Source organism: Sciurus carolinensis, chromosome 19, assembly GCF_902686445.1.
Source record: "Sciurus carolinensis chromosome 19, mSciCar1.2, whole genome shotgun sequence".
NCBI classification, from domain to species: Eukaryota; Metazoa; Chordata; class Mammalia; order Rodentia; family Sciuridae; genus Sciurus; species Sciurus carolinensis.
The window spans coordinates 2,399,548-2,414,527 of NC_062231.1; the positions used below are offsets into that span (position 1 = coordinate 2,399,548).

At 56.8% G+C, this 14,980-nt stretch overlaps 1 protein-coding gene across 1 annotated transcript; it reads left to right on the plus strand.

Annotated features, from left to right (window-relative positions):
- Positions 1 to 1,903: 1,903 nt before the first annotated feature.
- Positions 1,904 to 13,347, plus strand: Tpra1 (transmembrane protein adipocyte associated 1). The gene is made up of 12 exons (XM_047534761.1): positions 1,904 to 2,145; positions 2,231 to 2,524; positions 7,318 to 7,449; positions 7,554 to 7,686; positions 9,364 to 9,450; positions 9,551 to 9,623; positions 9,736 to 9,815; positions 10,332 to 10,442; positions 10,560 to 10,620; positions 10,802 to 10,904; positions 11,178 to 11,258; positions 12,696 to 13,347. Exons 3-12 carry the CDS (start codon positions 7,334 to 7,336, stop codon positions 12,958 to 12,960), a joined length of 1,110 nt encoding a protein of 369 aa, XP_047390717.1. The 5' UTR covers positions 1,904 to 2,145; positions 2,231 to 2,524; positions 7,318 to 7,333; the 3' UTR covers positions 12,961 to 13,347.
- The last annotated feature ends 1,633 nt before the right edge of the window (positions 13,348 to 14,980 follow it).

A 14,980-nucleotide genomic window follows, 5' to 3' on the forward strand; every position in this document is an offset into this window, starting at 1 on the left:
ATGCAAATGATTTCTGATAGGGACAGGAAAGGGGTGTGGTCAGATGGAAGGCCACACCACAAGTATCTGAGGCCACCAAGATGATCAGTCAGCAATGACACAGTACAGCAACTGCAACTGAGTCTGCTCCATTGGGTTTGCAGCATTCATTACTGTTCCTTGTGTTCTTTTAAGGACAGACACGTGAATTAAATCAGGCCCACTCACTTGTAAACCACAGAAAAACAGACAGGGTAATAGAAGTGACCAGGAGTATGTGAGGAGAGAGATTATCCATCCTCTTGTGGTGGGGGCCAACCCCCCCATGTGACTGAGGTTGTCCAGAGTGGCACTGAGACAGGTCCAGTGTTGTGTGCCTTTCATCCCAGCAGCTTGGGAGGCTGAGGCAGGAGGATTGCAAGTTGGAGGCCAGCCTCAGCAACTTACCAACTCAGTGAGACCCTATCTCTAAATAAAATATAGAAAGGGCTGGGGATGTGGCTCAGTGGTTAAGCACCCCTGGGTTCAATTGATCCCTGGCCCAAAAAATTAAAAAAATTTAAAAAACAGACGGTATTCTTAAAAGGTTTAAAGAGAAAAATAAGATAGAGGCTAGTCATTAGATCTCATCACTGATGCTTCAAGATGCTGCCTTCCTGGCAGTGGTAAGATGGTCGCATCCTGCCCCCTGGAGGCTGGAGAGGGCTTAGGTCTTGATTTTGCCGTTCCATGTGAGCGGGAGAGATGTACATTCTCATCAGGAACTTTAGGAACTGTTGGTGGTTCCCCAAAGCCCATTGCGGCTGTGGCCATTAGTGATCCAGAAGGCAGGTGTAGCCTCGCCTCTCTGACACAGGCAGAGACTGAAACGGACTATGGACAACTGACCGTGGTCCAAACGGGAAAAGTTCCACATGATCCCAAGGTGTTCCCTCTCCATCTCAAGGGAGATGCCCCACGGTGTGTACTTTGGGGTGAACTGTAATAAGAGGGCACCTGCCCCCTGCACCTGGTGCTGAATCAGCCTCAGGATGCTTCAGGGACTACACTCTGAGCCTTATGACACCGTCGCTGTACCAGAGGAGCCGGGCACCATCTGGGATATAGGCTGAGCAGCTGCTTCACAAGTTTCAAGGAAGCCATCCATGGGGGGATGGGACAAGGAGCCAGCCAGGCAGGGGAACAGACGTGAAGACCCAGAGGGAGACTCCAGCTTGTTCTATCCATGGGACAGACAGAAAGGGAGACAGGTATGGTTTGAGAGGAGGTGGGTGGGAGACAGGGCTCAGAGGCAGGTTAATCCATATTCGCAGAACCGCCCTTAAAGAGCCATCTGGGCAGGGCGCGATGGCACATGCCTGTCGTTCCAGCAGTCTGGGAGGCTGAGGCAGGAGGATCGTAAGTTGGAGGCCAGCCTCAGTCACTTAGTGAGGCCCTGAGCAACTCAGTGAGAACCTGTCTCTAAATAAAATATAAAAAGGGCTGGGGGTGTGGCTCAGGGATTAAGGGCCCCTGGGTTCAATCCCTGGGACCAAAAAGGGAACAAAAAGAAAGAAGTTAGAGATGGGGGAAGGGCAGCTCAAAATTTGGCGTCCTGGCTTTGCCACTTCCTAGTTGTGTGGATTTTGAGCAAGTTTGTAAATCCCTCTCCGTCTCAGTTTCCTCCCTGCGGGGTTGTTAGGAGGAGTGGCTGAAAACCCTGGAGGTGCCCAATAAATGCCAGTACGCTTTGATGGTGGACGTCCGGGCGGCGTGCCACGCTGGTGGAAATGCGTGGTGCTGAGGGAGGGTTTTCCTACCCTTCCTTCCGCGCGCAGGTGACCAGAGGTCACCACTGCCCGGCGCCCGGGGCGGTGGCACGCGAGGGGGCGTTCCCTGGAGGCTCCGCCCTGGACTGTCCGGTCGCCACCCAGGCTGGGAGGGGCGGCGCGGGTGGCAGCGATCTGGTCTGTTGACAGCTGCTGACAGCTGGAAGCCGCGGTGGGGAAGGAGGCGGAGCGTCTTCAGCTCTCCAACCCGCGGTTCTGCACCGCTTTCCGGGGGAAACCCAGCTACCTGTCCCCAGAGCAACTTCTCATCCCGGCGGCGCCTTCCTGCTGTCTCTTTAAGAGGTCTGCGGATCGCCCCGCCTCTTCGAGATCTGATTGGTCTCTTCCGCTCGTTTCGGTAAGAGGTCTATTCCTATAGGCTACCGAGGGCCGGCGGGGGCGGGCCTCAATGTTTCAAGTAGGGACCGTGGATGTTTTTGCAGTTTCCAATGGGCGAAAAAGACGGTCCGGCCTTCTGGGTCGCCGCTGCTGGGAAGGTCTCTCCGGTGTCCTCGGGGCTGGCGGGCCCTGCGCGCTGGTGACGTCTCTCCTACCTCGTCCACCCCCGGTTTCCGTGGAACCGGCCTCCGAGGCTCTTGCGCGACGCTCCCCGGCCGCTGCCGCCTCCCCCGGGCGCTGAAGGCCGGAGTCCCGGGGCCTGAGCCGGGTCCGCGCTCCCGGCGACGGTGGATGGGCGGCCCGGGCGGTCAGGCCTGAGCGCTGCCCGGGGTTCTCAGGTGAGAAGGCGACCCTCCTCCCACCTCCTGCCACATCCAGAGGGGGCGCCCTGTCCCCTGCCGCGGCGGGAAGTCCCCCCCTCTTCCTGTGGGGACAGGGGCCCACCTGTCCCCGCGCAGGTCCCCGCGCAGGTCCCCTTCCCGCTCGGGGCGCAGCTCGCAGGTCAGCTCTGGGGAAGTTGGGGGGCCCGGGCTTGCAGCAGGAGGGCGGGGGAATGGGGGTCCCACGGGGGGCGGCGACGGGGCGGGGACAGGCAGGGGACAGCGGACGGGGCCTGGGCTGCCAGCCCGACCCCGCGACCTGGAGCCGCGCAGGAAGGGCCCCGGCGTCCCTGTGCGCAAACGGGGCGACAGGGCCTGTCTGCCAAGGGGCCAGCGCTGCCCATGAGTTGAGTCTGGGCAGAGGGACACCTGGCGGGCCGAGGGACTGCAGCCCCAATGGGCCGAGGGAAGGGAGGCCAGTGGCGGGAGTGTCGCAGGCTGAGTTTGCCCCTCATCTCCACAGTGAGGGGCGACTGTGGGGTCCCCGCCTCTCCCAGTCCCCAGCTGTCACTAGTTCATGTCCCGACGTTTTATTGAGAACTTACTTTGTGCCAGCTCTGCTCTAGGGGACCGGGTCACGACTAGGGCCACTTTGACCTTCCCCCCCACTACTTTGGTACCTGGGATTGAACCCGGGGTGCTCAACCCCTGAGCCACATCCCAGCCCTTTTTATATTTTATTCAGAGACAGGGTCTTGCTACCATGGTGAGGCTGGCCTCCAACTCCCTGCCCTCCTGCCTCAGCCTCCCGAGATGCTGGGATTTACAGGCGTGCACAACCGCGCCTGGCTAAAGTTTTAAATTGTGAGACAGGATCTTACTGAGTTGCCCGGGCTGGGCTTGGACTTGAGATCCTCCTACCTTAGCCTCCCCGGTCACTCTGCCCTACTTAAGGCCACTTTGAAAGGAGGTCAAGTCCTGTAAAGAAAACACAGGTGAGCCAGCCACGAGAGATCGTTAAGGAGGTTTCTCAAAGGAAGTAATGACAGGGCTGAGACCTGGACGCTGAGACCAGGCTAGAGACAAGGGAGCACACAGGCCCCAGGTAGGAATAAGTTTTGCCTGTCTGGAGACCAGGATGAGAACCAGCGGCTAACGAGTGGAGGGGAGAGGCCGAGAGAAGGCAGGGGAGAGGCCACTGGCCTTGGAGGCTGAGGAAAGAGGCCCAGGCCTTTCCTTCCTCCTGGCAACTCCTTCCTGCGCTGTTGGCAAGGCGACCTTTGTAGGACAATGTCCACGTTCTCCACCATTCCCCAGGCTGAAGGATATCTGAGGACTGACTGACTTGGCCTCTATCCCAAGGAGCCTTCCCCAACCCCGTTTTGGTTGCACGGTTTAAAAACACAATAACAGCAGGCACAGTGGCATGTGCCTGTCATCCCAGTGGCTCAGGAGGCTGAGGCAGGAGGATTGCAAGTGGAGGCCAGCCTCAGCCACTTAGTGAGGCCCTACGCAACTCAGTGAGACCCTGTCTCTAAATAAAATAGAAAAAGGGCTGGGGGTGTGGCTCAGGGGTTAGAGCACCCCTGGGTTCAATCCCTGGTACCAAAATACCAAAATAATAATAATAATAATAATAATAATAACAACAACAGCATAATAACCCAGGAGGACTGGGAAGCACCGTGCGGAGATTGTAGTGCCTCTCTTCTGCTCAGGGGTTTCCTATCCAGTAGCTCTGGGGCAGGTGGGGTCAGTCCCATTGCCAGGTGAGATTTTCGAAGGGAGAAGCACAGAGAGGGTAAGGTCCGTGTTGGGGAGGGCCCAGCAGGTCCCACGCTACATGCTGACAACCATGACCGGAGGGCTGGCCACAGAAGGTGGGATGGAGGGGAGGCCTCTGGAATGTTAAGGAGGCTTCCCAGATGGAAGAAAGTCTGTCCCAGTTTCTCTGGTCCTTTAAGGTTTGGTGTTGGCCCAGGGCATCCTGCCTCCCAGAATTCCCCACCCTCGCACCACCAATCTGGACCCCACGCCTTCCCCCCACCTTCCTTCCTGAGCCACCTTCCCGGTACCGGGGATTGAACCCAGGTGCGCTTACCCACTGAGCCACCTCCCCAGCCCTTTTTATATTTTATTTAGAGACAGGGTCTCGCTGGGTTGCTCAGGGCCTCACTAAGTGGCTGAGGCTGGCCTCCAACTTGCCATCCTCCTGCCTCAGCCTCCTGAGCTGCTGGGATGACAGTATGCCACCATACTCAGCTGTATTTTTTTTTTAAATTCACAACTCATCATTTTAGTAGCTTTGACACATAATGGTGATTCTGATATGGCCCACGGCTTCATAACTCCAAGTGTGGCCACCGGTAGAGGCACAGTTCTAATGACCACATTGTTACTAGGGGACTGGGTGTAGGAAGAGCAACTGACAACCTCTGCTTTAGGCTCCATAGCAACAGGGGCTTCAAAAGGGACCCCCAAACCCACATTCAGAATCCTTTCTCCTTTTTTCCTGCAAGCTTCACCCCTGGTAAGAAAAGCAGCCATTTATTTTTATGTGTGTGGCAGTTGTAGACATTTACAGATCTGTGTTATTATCCCTATGACACTCAGAGAGGGGAAGTGACTCACCCCAGGTCACACAGCAAGCACGTGGCAGAGCCAGAAGTACAACCCAGGTCAACCCAACTCCATAACCTATGATAGCTGGAAGTTTCTCAGTGGTCCATGAGGAACTATGTGGAAAAGGGAATTCCTTTGGTTTGATGAGAATCTACTTCCTGGTATGGACAGCAAAAGTCTCAGGGCAGATTCTCATTGGCCAGTGAGATGGAGCACTCTGATTGGCCAGATTTACATCACATGCACATTCCCTGGAGTCCTGAAGGGGTGGAGTCAGGCCGACCTAAACCCATAGACAGCAGTGGGGGGTGGGTTTTTAAAACAGTAAAGAGACCCCTTGTTGGGTGACTCTCCACTCTGAATACACTGCTACCTCTAGTTAAGCCCCTGTCTTCTCTCACCCTGAGTGTTAAAGTAGGTACTAATGGTCTCCCTCTCTCCACTCTTCTCCCACTTCAGCCCATTCTCCATGGCAGCCAGAGTAATGGGCAGCCGCACAAATTGGGGCCCCTGTCACCTCCCTTTCTAACACCCTTCTCTTGCAGTTAGAATGAAATCACCTTGCATGTGGGCATGCTGCTTCATCTGACCTGGCCCTGCTAAGGTTGCCTCTCCAACCACCTTGACCTATTTTTTGCCCTTTCACCAAGTGTCTCTACCTCAGGCCCTTTGCACCTGCTCTTCTTTCCCTAGAACGTTGTTGATTTTTTTTTTTAACCGTAACTTTTTTTTTTAATAGCTTTGTTTTATTTATTTATTTTTATGTGGTGCTGAGGCTCAAAACCAGTGCCTCACATGCTAGGCAAGCGCTCTACCACTGAACCACAACCCCAGCCCGCTAGAATGTTCTTTATCCAGATGGTTTTCTAAGACTGTCTCCTCCATTATTTAGATCTCAGTTCAGATGTCACCTTGTCTGACCACCCACTCCAAAGCAATACCTCTTTTTATTCTTTGGGATTCGGGCTTAGTTGTTGAAACAAGGTCAAGATAATTATTTGTTGCCTAACAGTCTGTGTAAGCAGTCTAGGACATGCATGGAGGGACACAAATTCTTACTGATTGCTTCCTTATCTTCAAATAACATGGTTTTTAGCTTGTGATCTGAATACATGGTTTCTTTCTCATGATCTAAAGTGTCTGCTCTTGCTCCTGCCATCACACCCATATTGGAGCCAATGGGAAGGGTCAAGCGCACAACCTAAGGCTGAGAAACCTCTTTCCATTCATGCCTCAGTGTGTAAAACTCAGCCAGGTGCAAAGGAAGCTGGGGAAAGTAGCCATTGTTCTGGAAGCCACTGATGAGTTAGAATCCATGGGTTCTACTCCTCAAGAAAAGGTAGACGTCAGGGGACCCCGACATCCTCTGGTGTGTTTCCCACCATCCTGTCCTGCTCTGCCGTCTTCTTCTCTTCTTAGCGCTTCCCTCTAAGAGAAATTTGCTTTTAAAATATGGGGTGGTGGCCATATTGTCCTCTCCTCTGTCTGGATGCTTCCCCCCCATCAGCCTGGACATTGCTGTTCTGTACTCGTTCTGAAGATGGGGACACAATCCCAGAGCTAGTGAGTGACCTGTGGGAGAGAAGGAAGTAGAGGCCCGAGCCCCATGTCATAGCTCCCTGGGCTGGTCCTTGCTAAAGAGAGACCCAAGTCCTTCATATCGCTGGAACAAATTTGGGGGAGGGTACTGGGGATTGAACTCAGGGCACTTGACCTCTGAGTCACTCCCGCACCCTATTTTGTAATTTAGAGACAGAGTTTTGCTGAGTTGCTTAGGGCCTCACTCAGTTGCTGAGGCTGGCCTCCAACTTGCGATCCTCCTGCCTCAGCCTCCTGAGCTGCTGGTATGACAGGCGAGCCCCGCTGCGCCTGGTGGGCCTCAGGATTTAGAGGGTGGTGCTAAGTCGCTCCTATTACTGTGCCCAGAGATGCTCAAAAAATGGGCGTGACTTTGTTCTTGCTTGGGAAGGAGGTCATAAGGTAGAGTCTGAGACAGGAGGCTGGGCCTCTGCCCGGAAGCCCCATACCCGACTCCCACCCAGCCAACTCGGGGCTGGCTCTCGCGGGAGGGGTGAGGACCCTCTACGGAGCCCCCCTGGGATCTGTTTTCCCCTGGGAGCCCGAGACTGCAGCGGCCCAGGTCACGTGGCCCTCGCTGCTGCTGAGCATCCGGCCTTTCGCTCCTGCAGGGCGGCTGCGGGCAAGATGTACACGCTGGAAGGCGCCAACGAGAGCACAGCGTCGCCGCCACCGCTGGCCCCCAACATCAGCGTGCCCCACCGCTGCCTGCTGCTGCTGTACCAGGACATCGGCGCCTCCCGGTGGGCGCGCCGTCCGCCGGGTCTTTTTGCGGGGGAGGGGTGCAGCGTGGGGAGGGGGGACGCACAAGCGCACCCTTGAGCCAGCTTCTGTCCCCATCTGTTAGGGTCCGGTACTGGGACCTCTTGCTGCTCGTCCCCAATGTGCTCTTCTTCATCTTCCTGCTCTGGAAACTTCCATTTGCTCGGGCCAAGATCCGCGTCACCTCCAGCCCCATTTTTATCACCTTCTACATCCTGGTGAGTTGACTCCCACGGGTGACAGAAAACCCAACTCCCATGGGCTGCAGCCAAAAGGGGAATTGGCTACCCGCCCCTGGAATAAAAGGTCAGCTTCAGGTGTGGCTGGATCCAGGGGATGACAGGATGTCAGCAGGACAGGACTCCCTCTCTCTCTGCTGGCCGTATTTCAGACAAGTTCTCCCCACGATGACAAAGATGGTCAAGAGCAGCTTGGAGCTAATGTCCCGCCTCTACCAGTTCCATCAGAGGACACTTCTTTCCTAGTGGTCCCAGGGCAGGACGGCCTGGCCTGTCCTCTGATTGGTGCACCCTGAGCCAGACACCATAGTAGTAAGGAAAGGGGCACTTGGGAGCTGAGAGGGCAGAGTCAGCTCCGCCAGAGCATGCTGACTGAGGAAGGCGCATGGTCCCTGAAAGAAAATTGGAGAACTGGCAGTAGAGTGCAGGGCATGCTGGGTAGGGAAAATACATCCATAGTAGTCTCCATCCACCTGTCCATCCATCCATTCTGTGAAAATTCTTTGAAGCGGATTTCTTTCTTTTCTTTTTTCTTTTTTCTTTTTTGGGTCCCAGGGATTGAACCCAGGGGTGCTTAACCACTGAGCCACCTCCCCAGCCCTTTTTATTTTTAATTTAGAGACAGGGTCTCCCTAAGTTGCTCAGGGCCTTGCTAAGTTGCAGAGGCTGGCCTCCAACTTGCGATCCTCCTGCCTCAGCCTCCCTAGTTGCTGGGATGACAGGCATGTACCACCGTGCCTTGCTGGAAGAAGACTCATGCTAGAGGAAGAGTCAGACCCCAGGCAGACAGAAGGGACAGGTGCCTGGCATTTCTGTGAAACCTGCTGGGCTGGCAGCTTAGCTTGAGTCCTCTGTGTCCTCTTTCCCCCAGTTCCCCACGTCTCCAAATTAAAAACCACAAGTAGAATAATTCTGATGGCAAATATGTACTTAGCCCTTCCCAGGTGCCAAGCATACTTCTGCCACTTATATTAAGCCATGTAATGTCACCAGCAATCAACAACAGCAGGTGCTATTTTTACCCCACATTATGGATGGGAATACAGGCACAGCTGGGCGCAGGGGCACATGCCGGTCATCCCAGCGGCTCAGGAGGCTGAGGCAGGAGGACCACAATTGGAGGCCAGCCTCAGCAACTTAGCGAGGCCCTGAGCAACTCAGTGAGACCCTGTCTCTAAAAAAAAATAAAAAGGGCTGGGGATGTGGCTCAGTGGTTAAGCACCGCTGGGTTCCATCCCCAGTATCAAAAAAAAAAAAAAAAAAAAAAAAAAAAAAAGACGAAGAAAGAAAAGAAATAGGCTCTTAGGTGCAGTCACTTGCCTGAGGTCACAGATCGGGAAAGCAGTGAAGCTGGGATCAGAGCCCAGCCTGTCTGGGTCCACTTTGCTCCCCCTGCTGAGCCCTCAGGTGCAAGGCAGGAAATCAGGGCCTCAGATGGGAGGACCAGGCTGAGGCCGGCAGCAGTGGAAGGTCTCCATGTCTCTGAGCCTCACCTCCTGGAGGCCGCTCCCAGCCTCCCTGCCTCCCATGCCTGACTTGTGTTTTCCCACCCATCCTTCCATCCTTGAGGTCTCAGAGGTTCCTGTAGCCTCGGGTGGGCTTTCTGTCCCAGCCATGGCCTGACGCTACTTCCCCACACCCTCTCTCCCCCACCAGGTGTTCGTGGTGGCCCTCGTGGGCATCGCCCGGGCTGTGGTGTCAATGACAGTGAGCACCTCGGATGCTGCGACTGTTGCCGACAAGGTGTGGCTGGGCCCACTCACGGGGAAACGCCCGGGGAGGGCCCAGCCTGGGGGCCGTGGGGCACCAAGCCCTGCAGCCTGACGCGGCTCACTCTGTCCAGATCCTGTGGGAGATCACCCGCTTCTTCCTGCTGGCCATCGAGCTAAGCGTGGTCATCCTGGGCCTCGCTTTTGGTGCGTGTGAGGCTGGGGCTCTGGGGCCTTGGGCCTGAACCTCCCCTTGTTCCTCACCCTGACACCATAACCTGGGCCGGCTTGCACGGACTGACCAGAACGTTCCTTCCAGGTCACCTGGAGAGCAAATCAAGTATCAAGCGGGTATTGGCCATCACCACCGTGTTGTCGCTAGCCTACTCTGTCACCCAGGTAAGAGGTGGGGACAGGAGGGCTGGGCCGCCCCTGCTCCTGGGCCTGACTCGGGTTCTGAATGTTGGTCAGGTCTAGCGGCCTCAGACTGTGCTACGGGTCTCAGATAAGTTGTCCATTGTCAAGGAAAATTCTGGGGCCTCCCGTGTTCTGACCCAGTAGGACCGGGTGGTGGGACACAGGAAGGCTCAGGACCTGCCAACTTAATAAGTAGCCTAGAAGGAAACGCAGATGTGCAGACCACCCTGAGAAGCAGGTACCGGGGGTCTCCTTGGCCTGTGGACAGGAGTGCACCTTATGTATCTCTGCCACCCCACAGGACAGGTCCCCAGGTCAGGCCGTGCTGGGTGCTAAAGTGGGCGGGGCAGGATGCTGCTAGGGCGCAGGCTGAGGCAGGTGACTGAGAGCCAGCTGGGAGGGACAGCTTTGGGGCCATGCATCAGGGGAAGACTGCAGGAGGGACTTCCCAGGTAGTCGCAGCCTCTGAGACCTTCTCCCCTCTTGTCTGTCCTGCAGGGGACCCTGGAGATCCTGTACCCTGATTCCCATCTCTCTGCTGAGGACTTCAACATCTACGGCCATGGTGGCCGCCAGTTCTGGCTGGTCAGCTCCTGCTTCTTCTTCTTGGTGAGGCCCGGGTTGGCACGGCCTGCCCCAGCCCCGGGCCAGGCGGGGTACTGGATGCCTTGGTTGGCATCAGGGTCTGGGCCCCGGGCACCCTCCTCAGCCCCGCTGTCTCTGCAGGTCTACTCTCTGGTCGTGGTCCTCCCCAAGACCCCGCTGAAGGAGCGCATCTCCCTGCCCTGTGAGCAACTGGCAGGCGACTCTGGGACAGGGCCGGGACAAGGGCTGGGGTTCGTCGGGCCATTCTGGCCTAGAGCCGGGGAATCCTGGGTGGGGGCTGGGGACCCAGGGCTGGAGGGGTGGGAGAGGCCGAGCCCGGGCTGGCAGGGCAGGACCTCAGGACCCCACTGCTTGCCCCCCAGCGCGGAGGAGCTTCTACGTGTACGCGGGCATCCTGGCGCTGCTCAACCTGGTGCAAGGGCTGGGGAGCGCGCTGCTGTGCGCCAACATCATCCAGGGCCTCTGGTACGCATGCGTGGGCCGGGCGTTGGGAAAGGGGCCTGACCCGGAGTAGGGGCGGGGCCTGGCCAGAGTGAGGGCGTGGCACGGCTGAGTGGGGGCGTGGTCTGGCTCAGGGTGGGGGTGTGGCCTGGTCAGGGTGAGGGTGTGGCAGGGCTGGGTGGAGGCGTGGTCTGCCCCATGTGGGCGTAGCCTGGTCACGGTGAGGGCGTGGCCAAGCAGCCCTGGCAGACTGGGTGGGGTGGGGTCTGCAGCGCTGCCATTCCCTCCCCACTCCAGCTGTGTGGACGCCACCACCTTCCTCTACTTCAGCTTCTTCGCGCCGCTCATCTACGTGGCTTTCCTCAGGGGCTTCTTCGGGTGAGTCCGGCTGGGACAGACCCGGCCTCGCTGCCCACCCCCGTCCGCCCTAAGGCTCCAGAGCCACGGGTGCCCCCACGCGGTGGCCAGTGAGACGGCGCCTTTTGTGTACTGTGCATGCGCGGGCTGGTGCATGCGCGCTGATACCCGGCAAGGCTGAACGGGCGTGTGTGTGCGCATGCGCGTAGACGTGCACCCCGCGCAAACTCTCGGCATGTGCGCGTGTACACAAATGCCTACAGACTGAAGAGTCAGTGAACAGGGACGTGTACACTTTCCCCTGGGAGGGGGAGTGGCTGTGCATACTGTCCTGTGTTGCTATCTTGCACTCAGTAATATGTCCACTCATTCATGAAGCTCTCACTGAGCACCTACTATGTGCCGGACGTTGCTGTAGCCAGTAGACGCCCCAGGGATCAGCAGATGTAAAGCCCTGCTCCCTCTAAGGCTTTACTTAGAAATTTACTTGGAAATTCTACTCCAAAGGAGGACGGGGGGCGGGGCTAATACACAGTGGGTCTGAGTATGTGACATGCAGCCACTGTCCCTAAGGGTGTCCCGAGGAGTGTCCTTGGCTGTCTGAAGCCTGGAATTAGGATGCAACCCCTTTGATATGTTGGGAGTTTCTTGCAGCCTGGGAAGGGGCGTGGCCAAAGTGGGCGTGATCAGGGTGGGCGTGGCCTGGGTGGATCGAGGGGCGGGGCCTGAGAGGGGAGGCGAGTAGGCCTGATGGATTGCTGCCCCAGCTCTGATCTGCACCCCAGTTTCTCCCTGGCTTCTTTCCGTAAGTGGGGGCAGCACCCTCCCCCTCCCAGAGCCATCCTGAGGACTGAGCCAGCAGGAAGGGCAGGGTGGGCAGTTATAGGAGCTGCAGGGGTCACGGAAGCAGGCCCAGAGCACCCAGCCTACATTTCCCAGCACTGGGGGGGGGGGGGGGGGGGCGGCACTGGTGACGGCTCGCTATGAACTTGTTCATCTTCCACGAAGGGGCCATGTAGCCATTTCCAGGAGGAAGCCCCTTGCCCAAACTGTTGTAATGCAGGGGGTGGTGGGAGGGCAAGTTTTAAAATAAGTCCTCTGCCCAGCACAGTGGCGCACACCCGCACTGATCCCGGCGACTCAGGAGGCTGAGGCAGGAGGATCAAAAGTTGGAGGCCAGCCTCAGCAGTTTAGGGAGGCCCTCAGCAACTTTGAGAGACCCTATCTCAAAATTTAAAATTTTTAAAAAGGGCTGGTATGTGGCTCAGTGGTTAAGCGCCCCTGGGTTCAATCCCTGGTACCCCCCCCCCCAAAAAAAGTGTTGTTCATTCTAGAGGCCAGGCGGGGGCGTTAGGCGCTGTTGGAGCGTAACCTCCATATCCGGGCCTCTCTGCCAGGAGGGAAGGCTTCTCTGGCCCCCACGCTGACGCTCCCCTGCCCCTCTCTCCCATCCACCAGCTCAGAGCCCAAGATCCTCTTCTCCTATAAGTGCCAAGTGGATGAGACGGAGGAACCCGACATGCACCTGCCCCAGCCCTACGCCGTGGCCCGGCGGGACGGCGTGGAGGCCGCGGGGGCCACAGGAGCCGCGGCCGCCTCTTACTCCAGCACGCAGTTCGACTCGGCCGGCGTGGCCTACCTGGATGACGTCGCCTCCATGCCCTGCCACGCCGGCAGCATCAACAGCACCGACAGCGATCGCTGGAAGGCCATCAACGCCTGAGTGCGGCCACCCTCGCCCAAGAGCCTGCGGGGACCCTTGAGGACAGGTGGGACAGGAGGCCAGCGGCCCAGACTCCCAGGTGGAGCTGCTGCAGGTTTGTGGGCGAGGCCTGCACCCCTGGAGTCTGGAGGCCTCTTCCTGTCCCTGGGTCACCCATGCTCCAGCCGGGGACCCCACGCCCTTTCCGTCGCTCTCGCCCTGCTCAGCAGTATGGCCCAGACTGGTCTTCCACGGCCGAAGCCTCATTGCACAGGATGGCTGCTGCCCACCGCCCCTCACTCCCCATGTCCGCAGCCGCAGGTCTCCTCCAAGCGCACGGCGCGGGACCAGCTGCGGCGTGTATATTTTCTTGATTTATTTTTTAATAAAAAGGAAAAGAGCAGAAAATGTTGATGTGGAGGTTTTACAGAAATGCTGCAGCCCAGATCCTCTGGGCAGCGTGAGAGGCAGGAAAGGGGCGGGAGACTCAGGGTTTCTCTTGGTTCAACCAAAGCACCAGCCACCCAGGCCCCGAGGGGCACAGAATTGGTGCCAGCCATCCCTATCCTGGGCACCTGTTTGATTGAAGGAAACAGACACAGACAAAGAACAGCCATTTCTGGGAGCTGAGTACCCCAGGCCACGTCAGCACAGGGTTTGATTTGTACCTACAGGTCCCATCCTGCCTCTGTCCCTTAATGCTGTCACCTTGGGCCAGCCACTTCTGCTCAGTTTGTTTTTTCATCTATACAATGGGGAGACCTATCTCGTAGGAATTTTGTAAATATTAAAAAAAATAGTGTGGCACATGCCTGTCATCCCAGTGACTTGGGAGGTTGAGGCAGGAGGATCGCAAATTGGAGGCCAGCCTCAGCAACTTTGTGAGACCCACCAGACATGGAGGCTCACGCCTGTCATTCAGCAGCTCAGGAGGCTGAGGCAGGAGGATTGCAAGTTGGAGGCCAGCCTCAGCCACTTAGCAAGGCCCTAAGCTACTCAGCGAGACCCCGTCTCTAAATAAAATAGAAAAAGGGCTGGGGAGGTGGCTCAGTGGCTAAGCACCCCGGGGTTCAGTCCCTGGTACCAAACAACCAACAAACAACAAAAAACCGGAGTAGCTGCCAGTCGGGTATTCCCGTTGTCAGAGAGGAGCCTGCCTGAGTCACATGACTCAGAGCTTAGAGGAGGTCTCAGCCCACAGCTGTCCCTGTGGCTCTGGAAGACGTGAAGGGCATACCCGCTCCAACATAGCTTGTAACCATGGGATCTCTGTATTAAATCCCCAGGATCTGGAGGCTAGAGGGCTTCCGGCAGGTCTGGACAGGGACCAGGGCCACATCACGGCCATTGAGCTGGGCTCCTGGGTGGCCAGGGGGTCCACAAGGCTGCTAGCATGTCCTGGAGGGTTTCTTCCAAGGGGCGCTCTTTGCTGGGGCTTTGCGGCTTGCATAGGAGTCTGCAAAAGCAAGCTTGTAACCGACTAGCAGGTCGCGTGTTGGGGGCCAGGTTGGGGGGACCTGATAGTCAGTTCCCCAACTGGGTTCAATGCCAAAATGCTCGGTTCCCCTGTTTGGGAGTGTAAATGCTCCCTGGCTCGGCTGCTTCCCCAGACACGAGAGCTTGGTGATCATTCTAGGCTGATCTGCAGCAGCCGAATGCATGTGGATACACGGCCATTTAGAAACCAGTCCCCCGAGAACGGACTTTTGTTTTTGATAAGAGTTTGCAACAAAGAACAAGGCAACTCCCCAAATCCTTGCATTTAGTAATTTCTGCAAAAGGAATTCCTGGAACACCTGGTCTTCATTCCTTTGAATTAGCCTTATTAGTCTCCTGCAGGGACTAATGATTATCTTCCAACATGTCGTCTTCTTTCTGTCTCTTGTAATAGAATCTCTGAGTTTTAGCTGTCTACACAGCTACCTGGAATAAAGACGACGCTTTCTGCCCTTCCTGGAAGGTGGATGTGGCCTCGCGACTAAGATTTGGCCAATGGGAAGTAAATTTCCCGCTGCTTGGGATGTGGTTGTAATGGCTGGAG